The sequence below is a fragment of the Rattus norvegicus genome, chromosome 12 (assembly GCF_021556685.1).
Source record: "Rattus norvegicus strain SHRSP/BbbUtx chromosome 12, alternate assembly SHRSP_T2T, whole genome shotgun sequence".
Classification (NCBI taxonomy): Eukaryota; Metazoa; Chordata; class Mammalia; order Rodentia; family Muridae; genus Rattus; species Rattus norvegicus.
The window spans coordinates 49,806,679-49,826,378 of record NC_141545.1 but is presented as its reverse complement, the minus strand read 5'-3'; the positions used below and the strand labels follow the sequence as shown (position 1 = coordinate 49,826,378).

The window sequence follows — 19,700 nt, the reverse complement described above, 5'->3', positions numbered from 1 at the left end:
GGGATATCTCTAAAGCAGGTCCCACCCCTCAAGGGAAAAGCCAGACACAGACACATGTAACCAGCAAAGCTTAGTTGTATGGGCGCTGAGGGCTTGATTGGTGTTGAGCTCATGTGGCTGTCCCCAGAAGGGGTATGGACAGCCCTTCCCTTTCCCTACTTTTTTATTTAAATATACACATATTTTAAATGCCCATGATGATGTCATATTCATTGTTTTAATTTTCAGGTCCTACTGATTGAACCCAGAGCCCTCGAGTATGCTAGCCCTCAGCCGTGGGGCCGTGTTACCCTCAGCACCGTATTTACTTCATAGCTAGGAAGGAGATCTTGAGGAGGTCGAGGACTTTATAGACTTTATCGTTACTGCCCCCCAACCCCACCACGTACACACGCACCAGGGTCAGGCTCCTACAAGTCCGACCACCTGCTTCCTAACAACCAGGCTCCTTCCTGCAGCTGCCAAGTGACTGGCACCAATCCTATTGGCTTCCAGATCTCTGTGGAGGACTCTGGAAGGGTCTGTCAGACTGTTCAGGAATTATAGAATGAACTCCCAGAGAGTAACCCATTACCTACAAAAGAGCTTTTCTGGAGAGGACCAGACAGTGAGCCACCTCTTCCTCCTCCTCCCCTTCCTCCTCCTCCTCCTCCTCTTCCTCCTCCCCTTCCTCTTCCTCCTCCTCTTCCTCTTCCTCCTCCTCCTTCTTCAAGATTTACTTATATTATGCGTGTGAGTACACTGTCACTCTCTTCAGGCACACCAGAAGAGGGCATCGGATCCCATTACAGATGGTTGTGAGCCACCATGTGGTTGCCAGGAATTGAACTCAGGACCTGTGGAAGAGCAGTCAGTGCTCTTAACCGCTGAGCCATCTCTCCAGCCCCAGGCGACCTGTTAAGTCATAACACCGGCTGTATAAACAAATTGATGAGCTGCATTTCAATAAAACTTTATTTATAAACACAGTATTCTTCTCTGAGGCTGTGGCTTGTGTTTCTTCTGCCTGGGGCATTTTTTTTCCTTGCCGCTAGTTCCTGTGCCTCCCCAAGCCTTCCCACATCATCACCACCCCCACTCCCATGATTCCAGAGCACTCAGTTCTTCCCCTGCTTGATGTGTGCCTGTCTTCCTGGAAGCTTTGGGAGGAAAGCCCTGTCTATTTTACTTGGTGCAGCATTTCCTTATCCTAGCACAGCACCTAACACTAAGAAATAGCCAAGCCCTGTCTTGGCCTCTTTAACCATTAAACTTATTTCATAAGGAGGTATTAACTGCTGACCCCATTTTAGAGGTAAGAAATACTAGGTCCAGGAGAGTGAAGTATCTTGCCCAGAGTGATCTGCTGGTAGGTAGCAAAGATACAAAAGTGCCTAATTAGACCCTGAAATCTTAGCTCCTCCCTGCATCCCAGCCTGCTATGATCAGTTTGGGAGGGTGCAATATCTTTATGTCCCTCACAAATTGTGAGCCACTGGGGTGTGGGGCAGGAATTACAATCCTGACGGGTGCTGGAGGCCAGTGGTGGGCTAGCCTGGGAACTGAGGTCTGTTTCTGGGCCTCCTGGGGAACGGGTACTCTCAGGTGTTCATCAGTGGTCATTGCTGACAGAATTCATCTCAAAAGTGGAACTGTGGGGTTGGGGATTTAGCTCAGTGGTAGAGCGCTTGCCTAGCAATCGTAAGGCCCTGGGTTTGGTCCCCAGCTCTGGAAAAAAAAAGAAAAAAAAAGTGGAACGGTGGCTTCTGCTTGGTGGCCACGTGTCCCCTGAGTACTCATCCCTGCCCTGAACCCAGCCTTCCACGTTTTAGCCGATTTGGGAGTGAGGTGTGGGGAGGGCTCGCAGGCTCCTGGCCACACCGAGTTCCAGGGACACCACCATGGCCCGTATGGCTGTGTCTGCCCCGTACTTTTAACTGTACATTGCCCGAGTCATTCCCCACTGAGGGCTGGGAGAGGAAACTGAAACCCACTGACTTCATTAAACAGGGAGGAAGCACCAGGCGACCAGTGCTGGCCTGAGCTTCTTCTTCTTCTTCTTCTTCTTTTTTTTTTTTTTTTTAAAGAGAAAGGTTGTTGTTTAATGGTAAAGCTCAGCACACTCCAGCACCAGGAGGACTGGCATGGCGTCAAAGCAGCAGGGACGGCCAGGTGACCCTAGGGAGCCTCACATGGCGGAGAGGATGAGGAAGGCGACCATCAAACAGAAGAATCCTGTGGCCTCAGACAGGGCAAAGCCCAGGATGGCATTGGAGAAGAGTTGCTGCTTTAGAGACGGGTTCCTGGCATAACCAATAGTCAAGCTACCAAACAGTGTGCCAATGCCAGCCCCTGGCCCAGCCACACCAACTGTGGCGGCCCCAACACCAATAAACTTGGCTGCTGTGTCAATGTCCCCTGGAAATAACACTGGTCTGGAATTCCCATCTGACCACCTGGAGAGGGAGCTACAGCAGGAAGGCTTTTTAGATGGAGCCTCTGGTCTACTCAGGAGGGAGGCAGACACAAGCCTGATTAGACCCCTGGTACAGGAGTGGATCAGAACTGGAGAAATGAGCAGTGCCTTGGTAGTCTGCATTTTTCAATCTTGCAGCTTTAGCCCTTCTGGCCTGAGCTTCTACTGGACAGGCTTGTCCAGTCGTTAAGGGGATCTCGGAAATACCCGGATGGTCAGTCAGATACTAAGTCTGTCCATCCCAGTGCAACCCGGGCTTAAAAACTGTGTTTTATTTTATTTTTGAAATTTCGTGTGTGTGTTTCACCTGCAAGTGTATCTGTGTACCATAGGCGCAGGCGAAATTGTGTGTGTGTGCATGTGTGTTTCACCTACAAGTGTGTCTGTGTACCACAGGCACAGGCAAAATTGTGTGTGTGCATGCGTGTGTGCGTGTGTGTGCGTGTGTTTCACCTGCAAGTGTGTCTGTGTACCACAGGTGCAGGTGAAATTGTGTGTGTGTGTGTGCATGTGTGTTTCACCTGCAAGTGTGTCTGTGTACCACAGGTGCAGGTGAAATTGTGTGTGTGTGTGTGTGTGTGTGCATGTGTGTTTCACCTGCAAGTGTGTCTGTGTACCACAGGTGCAGGTGAAATTGTGTGTGTGTGTGTGTGTGTGTGTGTGTGTGTGTGTGCGTGTGTTTCACCTGCCAGTGTGTCTGTGTACCACAGGCACAGGCACTCCTTCCTCAATCGGCTTCCACATCTTATTTATCTACTTATTTAGAGACCGAGTCTCACAGAACCTGGAACTCAAGGGTTCTGCAAGTCCTAGGGGACTCTCAAGTCCTACTACCCACCAGCATATGCTGCTATGCCCAACCTTTCTGTGGGATTCAGGGCCCCAAGCTTGGCCATCAAACACTTCATAAATCGAGCCCTCTCTCTAGCCCCGTGGTGGATAAACTTTAAAAGCCGCTGAGTCACAGAGACAGGCTGGATTCTATGTGGCCTCGGCGATAGTTCCAGGCTTGGTGGGCCCCATGGCTGGGCTCAGATGCACCCACACTGTTCATAGAACTTCATCTTTCAGAAAGGAAAAATGTTAGGAGGGCGGACAGGATTCTCGGCAGGGTGTGTGCGTGTTGGGTGTCCTCCTCCTAACCCCAGTGTTCTTCATGTTCAGGGTCACCAAGATAAGGATGTGGGATAAATAACAATTCTCTCAGCAGGCCTATAAACAGCCACTGGTTCCCAGGCTAGACCACTGATGAGCTTCAGCACGCATTGGCTTTGCTCAACTATAAGGGGGGCTGGAGAGATGGGTGGCACTGGCTGCTTGGCAGAGGACTTGGGTGCAGTTCCCAGCTCCCACATGGCAGCTCAGAGTTGTCTGTAATGCCAGCTTGAGGCCTCTGTAGACACTAGGACAGCCTGTGGCTGGCACACACACACATACATGCGTACACACACACACGCAAATGATTCACACTCAAATAATAATAATTAAAAAATAAAAATAAATCTTGAAAAAAATTAGACCTGGCCAGTCAGATAGTCTTTGCCTATCTACATATTCCCAAGATTTTCATGTACTGGGGGGTTGTTGCAGGGGAGGATGCAAAGGTGTCACAAAATGGAGTAAGAAAAGTGGTGCTTTGCTTTGAAAGGCTCAGCTAGGGGAGGGCTTCATCCTCACCCCCAGCCCCTTCCAGCCCAGGGCCTTGGGGTTTATCTGAGTCATCTGAAGGGGAAACGGCTACTGCCCCCTCCACTCACCAGGTTCCATTCCCCTCCTCAAACAGGAACCTGGTACTGAAGGTTCCCTTTCAAACCCACAGTCTGGATGCCCACATGGGCAGCACCTGAAGCTCTCTACACTGGAGACCGCAGTGTAGGTCATTTCCTCAGAGCAAGTCTTCTCCAGCTCACTGTGGGGCTCAAACAGCAGAAAGTGGCCAACGGTCTCTCCCCACAACTGAAGCTCTAGTGTGGGCAAAGTCAAGCATGCTGCTACGAATTAAAATCCCAACACACACATGTGCACACATGCACACGTGTACACACACATGCACACCTACACACACACACGTGCACACACGCACACACACACATGCACATGCACACACCTCTAAGCAAAAAAGACATGCAAAAAAAAAAAATCCACGCCTCCTACAACCTTCCTGAGGCAGCCACTGGAGCCGGTGCCTGGCAGGGCAGACTACCCTTCCAGACCAGCTGATGGACACAGCCCTTCTCTGAAGACCCAGCAGGGTCTTAGCTGCACATGCAATCATCATGGGTGTAGGAGGGGTAACTGTTGGAACCCAAAATAGTCCCTTTAGGTTTGGGTCTTGAATGCTTGTTCTCCTGACTTGGGAAGTTTGAGTCCCTTGAACGCTTCTATGGGGTCATTTGATACACTGAGCTTTAAGAATCTGCCGTTCTGGTCAGCAGAAGCAGAAGAATCAGCTGTAACAGGCGACCAGCACCACCAAAGTGAACCTTTGTGTTCCTGGGACAATTGATGCTGGTCATCTGGAGCTGAGAAAGCAGCAGTGATTTGAAGAGATCAGCATCACTGAGGATCATGAATCTTGGGGTTACATCCTCTGAGTCAGCACACAGAAAGTCTGTGGTCTCCAGACTTGGTAATGTGCCAGAGTTTCCCAGGTGCATCTGGTTTTGAAAGGATCAAAGGATCACAGAGAGCAGCCGAGACCTGACACTATGTGGCAGGGTCAGGCTCCCGAATGGTCCTCCAGAGAGGCTATGGATGGAGGTGCAGCCCAATTGCAGTAAAGACCCCAACATCTTGGAGATGCATGCCAGGACTGTGGAATCACCGTCAGACAGCAGCAGCCAAGGCGTGGAGTTGGCGTGAGCCTATGAGACAAACTGTCATCTGTTGCAGAGAGCAGAGCTGGACAAGCCACCTGGGTCCGAGAAGCCCAGGGGACCATGAGTGGGTCCTAGAGGTCAAGCCTTGAACTTTTCACAGTTAGGCTTTGATTTCATCAGAACTATGTGCTGGGTCCATCCTCTTGGGAGTGAAAAAAAAAAGTATTTGTTTTGAGTTTACAGAGACTTTGGAAATTTTAGAGATTTTGGATGTTTTAGTCTTTGAACTTTGAAGGAGACTTTATAAGAGATTTTTAAAAAAATATCTACTGTTTTACTATTTTGCCCATGAGAATTTGCCTGCGGGTCTATTTGTGCATGTCGTGTATAGCTGGCGTCCACTGAGGTCAGGGTTACGGTTAGGGGACTGGGGTTAACACATGGTTGTGAGCCAACAGGTGGATGCTGGGAACTGATCCCAGCTCTGCAAGTACAAGTTAACTCCAGTCAACTCCAGCTCCGCTTTGGATGGTTTCTAGAGACCAGTTCAGACTTGACACTTTTTTTTTTTTTTTTTTTTTTTTTGGAGCTGGGGACCGAACCCAGGGCCTTGCGCCTCCTAGGTAAGCGCTCTACCACTGAGCTAAATCCCCAGCCCCCAGACTTGACACTTTAAAGGCTGTGGGTCTTTTAAAAGTGGGGATGTTTTACGTTATTGTGTTTTTATACAGTTATATCGTTTTATATTTAGCAAGCCTTCTTGGGAACAAACAAGAAAGGACAAAAAAAATCCTACTTGAACAGTGTTATGTCTGTACGTCAGAGTGAGGAGGGGCCCTTGGTCAACTTGACACCAACTAGAGTCATTGGGAAACAGGACTTTCAGTTGAGTAATGCCAGCCTACAGGAAAGTCTGGGAGTTTTCATGATGGACATCCACATAGGCGAGCACAGCGATTATGGGTGGGCCAACGGTCCTAGGGTGTTTAATAAACTGACCAAGCCAATAAGCAGCACTTGACAGCCTCTGCACCTACTCCTGCCTCTTGGCTTGTGACGACTGCTCTCCTGTGTCAATTTGACCACTGTTGTGTGGGCACACCCATGAGGGACGTTTCTTGATTGGATCATTTGGGGTGGGAAGATGTACCCTAAATCTGGGCCACACCTAGTAGCAGCCTATACAAAAGACAAGGAAGAAGGAAGCTTTTTCTCTTTGCCTGCTTGCCCCTGTTCTCATATAACCGACTGCTGGTGAGTTCTTTCATTGGCCTCACATACTTTTTCAGAATGCTGATGTAGAACCAAGACCAGCTGAGACATCCAGCCTCACTCACGCAACAGCTATTGGATTCTTGGGCTTTCCCTCAGGTGACAGCCATTGCTGGGCCGGCTGGACCACAGCCTGTGAGCTTCTGCACCCTGACAGACCCTCACCAATAGGTTCCTGCTGCCTTCAGTTCCTACCTTGGATGATGGATAAGCTGTTGAAACGGAACCAGCCCTTTCCTCCCTGAGCTGGTTTTGCAAACAATGACAGCAGGGTTTTACATTGTAGCAAAGCAGTCTCTATAATGTAGGTCTCCCAGCACTCAGGAAAATGGCTGAAATGTATGGCGTGTTCAAATAACATGCATTCTGTGGGTGTGTGCAGCAAAGTTTGGGTGCTCAAAGGGGCCAGAAGTGGGCATTGGATCCCCGGTTGTGAGCTTCCCGATGTGGGTCCTGGGAATTACACTTGGTTCCTCTGCACTGGCAATACGCGCCCTCAGCTGCTGAGTCGGCTGTCCTGCCCCAGTGTGTTCCGTGGACACTGGGATTTGAATTTCACCATTCTTCTCGCTAAAGTCTTCCTCTGGGTTTCTGCCTGATACTTTAAAGTGTAACTACCAACAGGGTACTCGCACCTGGGAAGGCAGAGGCAGGTGGATCTTCGAGAGTTCAAGGCCAGCCTGGTCCACAGAGTGAGTTCTGTGCTAGGCAAAGCCATAGAGCGAGACCTTTGCTCAAAACACACACACACACACACACACACACACACACACACACACACACACACCCACCAACTTGTTGTTATTTTAGCTTTTTCAGTTTTTCAAGACAAGGTTTCTTTGTGTAGACCAGGCTGGCCTTGAACTCTCATTCTTCCAGAGTGCTGGGATTTCGGTGTACGCCACCATATCCAGCCAGTTATATACACATACAGTAGCAACTGTACCTTACTCTCCATTTTTAAAAGATTTATCTTTATGTGTATTTGTGATGTGTACATCAGTCCATGCACGTGTGCTGGTGCCTTTGAAGGACAGATGGGAACAGCAGATTGCCCAGCACCAGGCCATCTAATGTGGGTGACAGCAGATACTCCTATCTGCTGTGTACTGCCTCCAGCCCCAGCTGTAACTTATTATTTTTCTAATGTTTCTAACTCCGTGCCTTTCTAAAATGACTAAATAGCCACTGGGTGTTATGGGAGTGTGACCAGTAACTGTGGGGACAGTTCTTAATCCTCAAGACCTCGTGTCTCACTGGTGTTTCGGAGAGAAGCTTTCACGTGGGAAGTCTAAGAAGCTACAAACAGTTAAGTTTGGCCCCAGCTGTGAGCCTGCCTTCCAGAAAGGCACTGTCATTGTGCATAGGTGACTCCTAACAGTAGCCTATAGGGGCAACATATAACCTCCCCCCATACACCAATGAAAAGTGTGCCCTTGACTACGACTCAAGTCCATGATCCAGTGACAACGACAGGACTGTTTACTGCGCTGGGAGGAGAAAGGGCCACTCACAGTTAAGATTCTAAGACCCAACAAAAAGTGTTTCTGGACAGGACACGGAGGGAAGTAACCTTAAAAAAGTAAGTTCTCTCTAGACAGCATCTGGTCCGCTGTCTGGAGACGACACAAGATGCTGTTAGGTCTTCTGGCAAAGAGTCAAGGTGGCCAAAATCAGACAATGGGTCAGTCGTAAACAGACCACCAGGCCTCTCCCCACAGCTGGGGTCCTCAGAGAGGCCCACCAACTTCCCTCCCCTGCCTGGCCTGTGACCCAGCGGCTGCCCGCCTTCTGGGGAGGAAGGAACCTGGGGAGGGCCTTCCGGTTCTTGCTCATCTTAAGTACCAAGGGAGGTAAACAAGGGGGTTTCTCCTGCATGAAAACTGAAGTGTCATCGGGAGATGGGGTAACAGAAAAGGGGAAGTCGAAAGGTACAATCAGGACACTGAGGACCTGCTAATCGAAAGCACAGCCAAGGTTTCTCGTCCCCTGAAAACGCTGCTGTGAGAGCACCGCCCAACCCTGTCACTCAGGACACAGAGGCTGGAGGCTCAAGGCTATCTACAGCCACAGAGCAAGGTCAAAGATGGCCTGTGGTAACTGTACCTCGTCTTTTTTTTTTTTTTTAACAATCTTTTTGAGACAGGGTCTAAGTAGTCCGGGCTGTCCTGGAACTCACTATTTAGATCAGGCTGGCCCTGCCTCTGCTCTGAGTGCTGGGCTTACAGGTATGCATCGCTCTGGGCTCTGAGACCTTGTCTTAAACAACAGGAAGGAAAACAAACCCCAGGTCTGTCTGAGGATGTGGCTCAGTATGTAAAGTGCTTGCTAAACATGGGTAGAGGTCCTGGATTGCCCGCACCACGTAAAGCAGGCATGAAATCCAGACACTCGGGAGATGGAGGTCACAAGATCTCACCACATTAGGGGCCAGCCTGGCCTACATGATACCCTGTCTTAAAAGAAAAACAAAATCCAGGGAGCTCCCCACACTGGCCATGGTGTCCCTGCAGAAGGCCAAGTGGCCAGCTTGGGTGTCTCACTCCCAGTGGGATTACTGTCCTTCCCCCAAACTAGGTCAGAGACCGGAAGGAGGGCTTGGCTTCAGGTTACACTGGCCCACAAGGCTGGAGGCGGGGTCTGCCCAGCAGCTCTGTGTGTGAGAATCCAGACCACAGCACCGGTGTCTCTTGAACATCGTCCTTGCAGCGCAGGGCACCTGTGTCCAGCAGGGGTGTGGCTGCTCAGAGACAGCTGAGGGAGTCGTGAAAGAAGCACAGCACACGGTTGTAATCAATGTCTTTTATCTCTGAAAACGGAAGCGAGTGTTTGACAGAACACTATGGCCACTCTATAAGAGTGGGCGTAGGAGCAGTACACTGTCCTCCTCCGGTGCCACGGCTTTAAGACAAAACAGGGGAACAGAAGCCACCACAGCGTGTCAGGTGCCTACTCAGCCTGGCACACACTACAGTCACTCCTTCCTCTCTGAACCACATCGCCTCTGGCTGCATCACCAGCCTCTACAATTGTTTACCTAATTAATTCAACTGACCCCAGAACATTTGTGAATCGTGACACAGGTCCTCAGCACTCCCTGCATACAGACAACGCCAGTGTTCCCAGTCTTCTCTACGTCTCACCACCCAACACTAAAACACAAGATGGACACAGAAACCCTCGGAGCCTGCAACCCACCTAGGTGTCTTCTCAGAGCTTCTCTTCCGACAGAGCTCAGTCAGTGCAGGCTCTGAGCATGCGCTGCACGCTCTGCTGCTCTGCCTCTGTCCTGATGACCTGTGCACTGCTGTGCCAGCACTGTGCCCACACTGGCACCAACGCCTGCCAAGGCTTGCCTTTCACGATCACTACCCAGGTTGCCTGCTGTCACAGACATGCAACATGAGACTGAAGTTAGGGCTGGGCTCCAGCTGCCCTCGACCAGCCACGGCCAGGGAACTGCTGTGCTGCAGTCAGGACCACTCTGACACTGACCTCATGTGGGTGGGTGGCAGAGGGCCTGTGCATGACCAGCCACGGCCCTCTCTGGACTTCCCTCTCTACTTTGTTCTGGACCTTTCCCTCGGCTGTAACATTCAAGAGCCCTTGAGGACTGACTGGGCGCCTGAGACAGGAGGCAGCATAGGAGGGAGGGACGACCAGAGCAAGGGAAATGGCGCCTGGGGCAGAGGCTGTGCACAAAGTGCCTGGGTTCAAGCCCCATACTAGACCCAAGGGCCAGGTGAGCTACCTTGGTGGACAAGGACTCTCAACACACGGATATCTGCTCGCCTTGTGTGCCCTTGTCCAAAACAGCCCGGAAGTGACCCACACTGCTGGAAGGGACGGGCAACCGTCTGTGGAGAACAAAACTGCAGAGACGCAAGCTCGTTTGGGTTAGAGTATAATCACCGAGGCACAGCGTCAATCAAGGAGCTGAGTCCTGTCTGTGCAACCACCCAACTTGTAGTAAAGAGAGAGAGAGAAAGAGAGAGAGAGGGAGGGGAGGGGGCATGAACTTTTGATCAAAGACTCAGCGGGATGAGGGCAGTGTGTGGGTCCACGTGATTTCTCAAGTCTTCCTCTGGACAGGCTTAGACGCCCAGGTTTGTGCTGTGAGCCAGCCCTGTGTGGCTGTGCTGATTGTTCTCGTGAGTTTATACAAAATAATCATCTCATCTTCATTTAGTTATAAACGTACACAGTGCTGTCCCTTTTGAATTGAGGAGAAGAAAAAAAAAACACACGAATACTGCAAAGTAGCAAAATACAAAGGAGAAGAGCGACTTCTGGTTTGGCAACGTTAGAAAGGAAGAGGCAGGCAGAGGCGGCCTCGGGCTGGTCAGGTGGGGGACGCTGGGTGGGGGGGACGCTGGGTGGGGAGGGTTGCTTTCTAAGATTCAGAGTACCCGGCATTTCCGACGCGGTGAAGCTCGGCAAGTCACCAGACCTGCCAAACACCAACAGCCCCCGTGAAAAGCTTGGCTTCCATGTTTTGGGAAATTTGAGAGAGGAATGGAGTTCTTACTGGAATGTGGCCTATCGCTGGCTGACAGATCTGAAATGGAATGTCTCCAATGGCAGTGTCTCCCTTCTGCCCTCCCTTGGAGCAAGCCAGTGAGCAGCTGCCCTGCCGGCTGTGGGGGTGGCGACCTCAGGCAGCCATCTTGGCCAGCTGCTGTTCTAGCTTTGAAATGCGCTCGTCTTGATTGCAGATTGTGTCCTTTATGGATTTGATCTCTTTTAAAATCTCATCCAGCTTGGCTTCATTTTGCTAAGAAACAAGCAGAACAAGGTGACCAGACGGCATTAGGGAAGAGCATCCCATTGTTAATTCTGACAGCAGAGTGGAGACTCAGTGCCTCCCTCTTGCACTCTCGGGACAGAGCTGTGTTCCCTAGGACACCGGGTGTTCCTGAGGCACCATGGAAGTTTCTAGACAGACGAGAGCTCACAAAGAAAACACAGTGCCTCAGCGTGGCTCCCAGTCCTCTACCTGCACCTACTGGGCAGAGCCTCTACTCCAGAGCCAGGCCAGGGCAGGCCTGGACGCACCCAGGCCTACAGCCCACTCACCCTGCTTCCTGTCGGAGCAGCTCTGCCCGGATCGGATGTGGATGAGGGCCCAGTGTCTCTCACTTAAACTTACTCATTGGAAACCTTACAGCACCAAGGTAGATGCTGGCCTCTCAGTTGTGGCCTAAGGCACTTCAGCCATTGCTCTGCTAGGTTCTCCACAACCCTCCACCCATTCTTTCCCGAGGCAGCAGTGCCCTCTGGTGGTAGGACACCCAGAACCCAAGCTCTAGCCAAGGTACTGCTAGCCTCACGTGGTCAATACAGCATTGTGTAACACCTTCTCATGTCACCTCCTTCTCCAGGAACACCCACTTCCTGGTTTCTGTGACCCGTGATGTTTTGCTGGGAAAAGGCGCTTAAGAAAGCCCAGCTTCGGTCCTGACCACTCTCAGACAGCACAGTAGCATTACAAAAGCCAGCGCTGGCTGGCCTAGCACACCACAGTCGCCCAGTGCTGGGCACCGCCCTGGACCACACTCTGGGGAGGTCGGGGAGCAAGCAACTGGGGTGGGAGTGGGGGTGGGGTCGTCTCCAGAGGATGCGGGCCCAGCCCAGGCCCAGCCCAGGCCCAGCACACGCCTTACCACACTGGCTGTGTCTGTGGTCTTCTTAGGGGCACAGATGAGATCACTCTTCTTGTTTGCAGCTGGCTTGCTGTCCAGAATGTTCTTCTTGACGACCTTGAGATCCCTGTTCTTGCCTGGAATGTACCCATGCTTCAAGGAGATGAGGATGGGGTCTGCGTTTTTCCCCTCAAACCACTCCTCTGCCTCAAGTGCTGCTTCCGGCCCCGCTGTGTCAGGGTACAGGTCATCTTGGAAGAGGTCAGACTGTAAGGCATTTGGGGAATATGTGGTAAGCAAGGAGAAAGGCTGAGGTACCAGTCCAGTGCTGCGTGTATGCAGGGTAAGCATCCCCGGCCTTCACTGTCTCCTACAGCTGGAATGGCGGGGAAGAGGCAGGCACATCACACACGCACGGTGATCTGAGTTCTTCAGAGCTGGGGAGCTGGGGAGTTGCTGGCTGTTAACTCTACACAAACTAGCTGCATTTGGAAGAGGGAGCCTCAGTGGGAAAACACTCCCAGGTAACAGATTGGCCTGCAGGTGCATTTTCTTGACTGGTGATTGATGTAAGAAGGTACAGCCCACTGTGGGTGGGGCCAGCCCTGGGCAGGTGGACTGAGGAGAAGGCAGTCCCTGCCCATTCACTACCTCAGCCCCTGCCCCAGGTTCCTGCCCTGGCAGTGGGCTCAGCAGTGAGGTGATCTGACCATGGTAAACCTCATGAGGTCTCGTCACAGTGACAGAGCCCTAAGTAAGATAGGCAGCTCAGTGGTTACACACACTTGCTGTCCTGCAGTGGACCTGGGTCTGATTCCCAGCACCTCATGGCGCTCCTGGTTCCAGGACACTTCTGACTTCCTCAAGCAGCAGGTAGAACACATGCAGGCTAACACCCACACACACTCAAACCAAAACCAAAACCCCGGCACTTACCTTCCTGGGGACTGTCATGATAATAGGTTCACACTTTCTCTCGTGAAGCTTGAAGAATCTTCAAAGGAGAAACAAAGGCAAAGTTGCAGAGAGAAGCAGTGAGTGACAGCCCAGAGGCTGCAATGCCTGTGGGCCCTGAAGCGCATCTCTCTCCACTGACCACCTCAGCTGCTGCTGCTGCTGCAGGCTGAGCGGCTTGGTGCTCCCATTCCAGAGGACGCAGACAGCTGTCCACGCAGCCAGGGGCAGCAAGCATGAGAAGCCTGAGAGATGGCTGCAGCAATGGCAAGTGCCGGGTGTGGGGGGAAGGCACAGCCACGCCTCAATGACTTGCTGTGTCCCCACACAGGAGAGCACACACCACAGGAGGCAGCCCCTGGGCCCTGCCAGCTCAGGAACTGCATGCTTGGCACATACGTGAACTCAGAGGACAACTGCCGGGCTGGTCTGCAGGCACCTTTCGCCTTCTTGTCCTTTTTTACAACTTACTGCCACTTCTGCTTGCGCAGGTCAGAGGACAACGATGGAGTCAGCTCCCCTATTCTACTTTAGAGTCCCTAGGACCCAACTCCAGCCCTCAGGTCTGTGTGCCAAATGACTTTACCCACTGAGCCTTCCTGCTGGCCCTGCCTTCTACCTTTTTTTTTCCTTTTTCTTCTTCTTTTTCTTTTTCCTTTTTTTTCGGAGCTGGGGACCGAACCCAGGGCCTTGCGCTTGCTAGGCAAGCCCTCTACCACTGAGCTAAATCCCCAACCCCTGCCTTCTACCTTTTGTCCCAGACAAGGTCCCACAGTGGCCTGGGACACTGCCACACAAACCAGGCTGGCTGGGACCACTGTGTGCACTGCAGTGTATAACTAGTTAGGGGTTCTGTTCTGCAGACCTGAGCTCAACCTATGCTTGTAAGACCCGAGCTTTACTGACTGAGCCATCCACGCAGAACTTCTTTCTTCCTATCTATCTATCTATCTATCTATCTATCTATCTATCTATCTATCTATCCATCCAACCATCCATCCCCACACGTTCCCTGCTGGCCTTGCTCCCCTCCTTTCTGTCCCTCTCTGCCCTCACAGCTCTGTTCCTGCCTGTCTGCCTTGACCCCTTCCAAATAAACCTCCTTTATACCAGGTCTGTGACATGGCGTGCTCCCTCAGGGGACACCTTGGCAGGGGGACAGCCACCACCGCATTACATTTTATAAACCTCCTTTATACCAGGTCTGTGACATGGCATGCTCTCTCAGGGGACACCTTGGCAGGGGGACAGCCACCACCGCATTACATTTTATAGCAAGGCTCTTGCTCCCTTGCCTTCCAGGGAACACAGCCCACAGCCTCAGCACGAAGGCCACTGAGGCGTGCTGTGCAGCTGCCGTGCTCCATTGCAAGGACAAGTCGAAAGCTACAGTCAACTGCAAACACACACTGACCTGTTGTGTGCTGACATCTAGACACTTGGGGGGGTTCGATTCTTTACCTGGCGATCTCACACTTGTTGACGTCAAGCCCCCGCTTGGGCATGTAGCCCATCCCTCGCTGAGGCTCCTTGCTGCTGAAGGTGTTGAGGTAGTGCACGTATGGGGACTCATCCGTGATTTCAAAGTAGCGGATACTGCTGTCACCCTAAGGACCGAGACGAGTCAGGGCCCATGTTAGAGGAGACATTTCGTTTAAGTGGGCAGTACTCACACCACCCAGAACTCATGAAAATCTAACTCCAGTGGCTGCCCACTGCTCTCTCTCCAAACACTTTCGCCTGAATTATAAGCTGTTGTTTCCCCAGCACTTCCTGTAGAAGGTTCCTGGGCCTAGAAACCAGCTCAGGAACAGGGCAAGGATATGAGTGGCCCACAACTGTCCTGAGCACTGGCTTCAAAAGCCAAGAAGCAGCTGCCCATCGCAGGCCTCAATCCCTGGCCACAGCAACAACAGACAACCAGGAAAGATAAACACACGGTCTCTCTAGAAGAAGCATCAGGGGGCTGGGGATTTAGCTCAGTGGTAGAGCGCTTACCTAGGAAGCGCAAGGCCCTGGGTTCGGTCCCCAGCTCCAAAAAAAAAAAAAAAAAAAAAGAAGAAGCATCAGTGTTTTAACAGCTTCCTCCACTCTGGACAGCACCAAAGGCTCTCAGTGCAGTGTGTAAAAACCCCACAGCAAGGGCTGGAGAGATGGATCAGGGGTTAGGAGTACTGACTGCTCTTCCAGAGGGCCTGAGTTCAATTCCCAGCAACCACATGGTGGCTCATGACCATCTGTAGTGGGATCTGATGCCCTCTTCTGGCATGGGGGGGTGTACATGCAGCAGAGCACTGATAGCTAGCTAGCTAGTTAGCTAGCTAGATAGACAGACAGACGGAAAACAAAGCAAAAACTTGTAATCATCATGTTTACAGTGGTCAGCTATTTTTGGCAAGCTACCCAATGCCAGAAACCTGGTCTGAAAGAGGATGAGCACGCGTGAACACGCACACGCATGTGCACACCCACACCCACATGCATGCACGCGTGCACACACGCACTCACACTTTACAAAGCATTAGACGTGTTAGTTACACTGCCTAGCTTCCAGGTCCTGAGGGATGAGCCCCGCCCTCCTATACTGATCTAATGTCAGACACACGCTCCTTACCTTCCCACATAAGTAAATGATGCTGGTGTCCGGGTCGTAGAAAGGGAGCAGCACCCCATTGCTAGTGTCCATTTCATGAAGAGCAATTGGTTCCTGCATGTTTTTCTGAAAACAAGTTAAAAAACACACATAAACGCACATGCATGTACACTTTTAAAATAAGACAAATTCTTGTAAGTGCCTCATTTCCCAGCAGAACCTAAAGTCTGAACAACATGGGTGACCTCACACATGTAAACACTTCAAATCAAATTCCCTGACAAGCATGCGCCATCAACACAGACATCAGTATGGGTCCACACGAAAACCCTTTCTTCTTTGAGCTGTTTTCTTTTTGAAAAAAGTTTTTGGTTTTTAAAGGACAGCCTGGGAGTTCCAGGCCAACCGTTTGTGTATGAGTGCAGTTGCCTGCAGGGACAGAAGAGGGCATCCGATCCCTTGGAGCTGGAGCTGTGATGGACGGTAGGTGACAGTTGCTATAGCAATGTTCTTGGCCCCTGAGCCATCTCTCCAGCCCCCCCTTCTTATTACTAAGAATAATATATGTAGACAAAGTTACAGAACAGAGAAGCCAGTGCATCCCACACCCCAGCAGGTGGCAGGGAGCACTGTGGACCACTTCCTTCTCACGTGCCTCATGCAGCTCAGGGAGCGTGAAGTGCATATGCCCATTCTGAACACTTCCCTGAGGAGGACTGTGTGCTCCGTCCTCATGAGTCACACAAATCTTATGTCCCAGATCTCAGCATCAGTGGAAACCCTGGGAGCTCCACAAGTGCATTCCTAAGGGGCGCTTGCCTGTGCCCCACTGAAGATGATACCCTCCTGCTAACTTAAGACGGCAAGAGCTTAGCGAATCACACCGAGAAGCCTGTGACCCCGTGCCAGCCCAAAGCCCCACTCAAGCTGACAGAATCGGAAAGGGAGAGAACTGGCTTACTGGGTTCCAGAGTGCCAACTGCCGCTCGCTCATACGGCTAAAACCAGTAGTGAAGACATTGCCGTCGGCCAGGAAGATGGCGCGCATGGGCCTGGCTCCTTCGTGTGCTTTCTCCTTTTCCTGGGAAGGAGGGGGAGCAGACACAGATTTCACTACACTGTGGAAAGGTGAGTGGGAAGTCCATGCTGAGACACCCCTGCCCCCACCACCCCAAACTCCCTACCCACCCCTTGCAGGCCCAGCCTGAGTTGTCCTGGGCAGGACCCTGAGGCCATGGTGCCTTGAGGGAAAGTAGCATCACTAAGTGGTCTGGTCGACATCCATGCCCCAGCATCAGACAGAGGAGCCGGCTCCCACCACGTTCTGCTGCTGCCCCCCCCCCCCCACACACACACACATTGCAGTCACTAAGCACAAGCAAGAGCTCTGCCATACATGTGAGCCACAGGCTGGGGACAGCTACAGGCTCTCCAGCGTCACAGGACATTTGGACAGCTGCTCCCAGCCTTTTCGGTTAGTGAGCATGCCCGAGCACCCACCCTTGGAAGATGCTGGGTAGACAGACAGCGCTTGTCTCTAAGCCAACAGCAGGACCTCCTGCAGGTCTGCAGGGCACCTGGACAGTGTTCTTGGGTCAGGTGGACATCAACTGGGGTGCAGTCAGCGCAGACCCCAGACAGTTTGAGTGAGCTCACCCCGGTCTGCAAAGCTTAAGGCGCTCTAAGCTGCTGAAAGGCACTGCTGCCCATGGCTGGTGGCGCACACCTTTAGTCCCTACACCGGGGAGGCAGAGGCCAGTACATGTCTGTGCTCCAGGGCCAGCCAGGGCTATTCTGACTAAGGCCATCATGAAGAGACAGAGCTGAGCTAAGGCTGGACATGATTAGAGAGACAAGAGACTCGGGCAGCCACCTCCCCGCTCAGCTGATGCACACACTCCACAAGGACAGCGTGGCAGTCTTCAGAGCCCAGGGAAGGTTAAAGATCGGCCACCAGGGCTGAGTGCTGAGGACACTCACCGCTACGATCTCCTGTCTCCTGGGATCGATGACCCTCACTTTCTTGTCTTTGGACGCTGTGCAGATGAGACTGCCATTGCGGCTCCAGCTCACGTTGTAAATCATGTCTGAATGCATGTCGTCCAAGTTGATGAGGGCTTCCCCTGTCCCCACGTTCCAGATGATAATGGCATTATCACAGCCTGCGCCAAGCAGATCAGTCACAGGGTGAGAGAGGCCGACGCAGCCCGAGAAAGCCGAAGCCCCACAGGGGCATGGGGCACGGGAAGAAAGGTGCTGGCGATGAGAGGCTCTACCTACTAGGCAGAGTGACACGTTCTCTGTTAAAGAACACTATTAAAGCAGCCCCGGGAGACCCTCTGTCAACCCAACAGCGCAGAAGAGCAGAAGTCTCGTTTTGGGGGGTCAGCTGGACTAATGGAGCCAGGTGGTCAGTCTCCTCTGCTTGCACAGGAGAACAGGAAAAGGGTGAGCTGCAGCAGGTCCCTTCCGACAAGCTGTCCCTCAGCTGGCTGCCCTGCCCCTGACCATGTTCTCGAGATCATCAGAAGGGCTCAGGGGTGGTCAACAGTGCCTAAGTTGGCACCTTATGATGTCTCCTGTAAACAGGCCTTTCACATCAGGAGACGCCTGGCATTATATTCTTAACCTCACCCACCACAAACAGACCCTGGCCTTAGTTAAAAACTAATCTGGCCAACTGCAACACCATGTTAAAACAAAATAAACCAGTATTATTAAGGTGTAATTCACAATGTCCATTACATACATCTAGGGTAAGCTCTGACAAATACCTATAACCAAGGAACACCTTATTTCTAGTACCCCAAAAGCTGACCTTACTGTTTTCTGTATTCCTACATGGGAGTGTATGTGCGTGCGCATGCACGTGGGTGGCCCCACTGTGTGAAGGCCAGAGGTTAGCATGAGTCTTTCTTGAGGTAATCTCTCTCTCACTGGCCTGGCCTGTCATTCCGACCCAGGGAGCTGCCTTTCTTTCTCTGTTTCCCTGGCACTGGGATAACACACTGCCCAGCATGGGCTTCCCTAACAAGGTTCTGAAGCACTTCATGAATGAGTCACGTCCCAGCAGGCTAGCCTTACCCTTACTACACCACCACATCCATTGATGTGTTGCTTTTTTTTTTTTTTTCTTTTTCTTTTTTTTCGGAGCTGGGGACCGAACCCAGGGCCTTGCGTTTGCTAGGCAAGTGCTCTACCACTGAGCTAAATCCCCAACCCCTGATGTGTTGCTTTTAGGGAAAAGAAAGGGAGGGAGGGAAAGGAATGAATGAACAAATCTTGGAAATCAGGTCATGAGAAGTGCCAAGTAGAGATGGAGGGTGCCAGGGTTCACTGGGGAGCAGTTTAACAGAAAATTCAGAAGGGTATCAGTGTCCAGAGCTGGGAGCTGAGCCATTAAGTGGAACCTTGCCAGCAGAGGGCAGTGTGGGGCCGTTACCCACACCTCGGGAGAGGACAGACACCATGGCATGTTACCCACATCTTGGGAGAGGACAACATGGCATGTTACCCACACTGCGGGAGAGGACAACATGGCGTGTGGAAAGGCCACAGAGCACAAACATCAAGTGTAGAAACTGAGGCATTTAGAGCCCGCCACAGCTCCTGGGGGCTTAGGCGGAGTCCCACCAGTCGCTGCCCATCACAAGGCAAGGGTAAGGCAGCCTCGGGCTCCTACCTGCACTGAGAAGCACATTGCGGGCCGTCGGATGCCAGGCCACGATGCCAACTCTTTTTGAGTGACCTTCTAAAATCACCACAGGTTCAGTCAGGGAAAGGGTCAGTCCATTTTCCGGGATCTGCCAAACCTGTTGGAACAGGAAGGAGATTACCAGTCTGAACGCTGCCGGTCAACTCTGACTCCCAGATCACTATGGTCGTTTGCCCAGCAGCACCTGAGTGAAAGGCACATTCAAGTGTGTGGTTATTTAAAAACACAAACATACTAAACACTTGATAAC

At 51.8% G+C, this 19,700-nt stretch overlaps 1 protein-coding gene and 1 pseudogene across 3 annotated transcripts in view; both read right to left on the bottom strand.

Annotated features, from left to right (window-relative positions):
* Nucleotides 1-2,130: 2,130 nt before the first annotated feature.
* LOC148002370 (ATP synthase F(0) complex subunit C1, mitochondrial pseudogene) lies at nt 2,131-2,605 on the bottom strand (annotated as a pseudogene).
* Nucleotides 2,606-9,333: 6,728 nt separating this feature from the next.
* The window catches only part of Coro1c (coronin 1C), a 71,930-nt gene continuing 61,563 nt past the window's right edge, over nt 9,334-19,700 (bottom strand). For all 3 annotated transcript variants that reach the window (XM_087579210.1, NM_001109327.3, XM_087579211.1), the window contains 8 exon segments: nt 19,418-19,547; nt 17,716-17,897; nt 16,697-16,816; nt 15,757-15,861; nt 14,604-14,749; nt 13,125-13,182; nt 12,210-12,455; nt 9,334-11,320 (listed from right to left, as the gene is read on the bottom strand). In XM_087579210.1, coding sequence (XP_087435336.1) covers nt 11,201-11,320; nt 12,210-12,455; nt 13,125-13,182; nt 14,604-14,749; nt 15,757-15,861; nt 16,697-16,816; nt 17,716-17,897; nt 19,418-19,547 — 1,107 coding nt within the window. In that variant the 3' untranslated portion in view covers nt 9,334-11,200.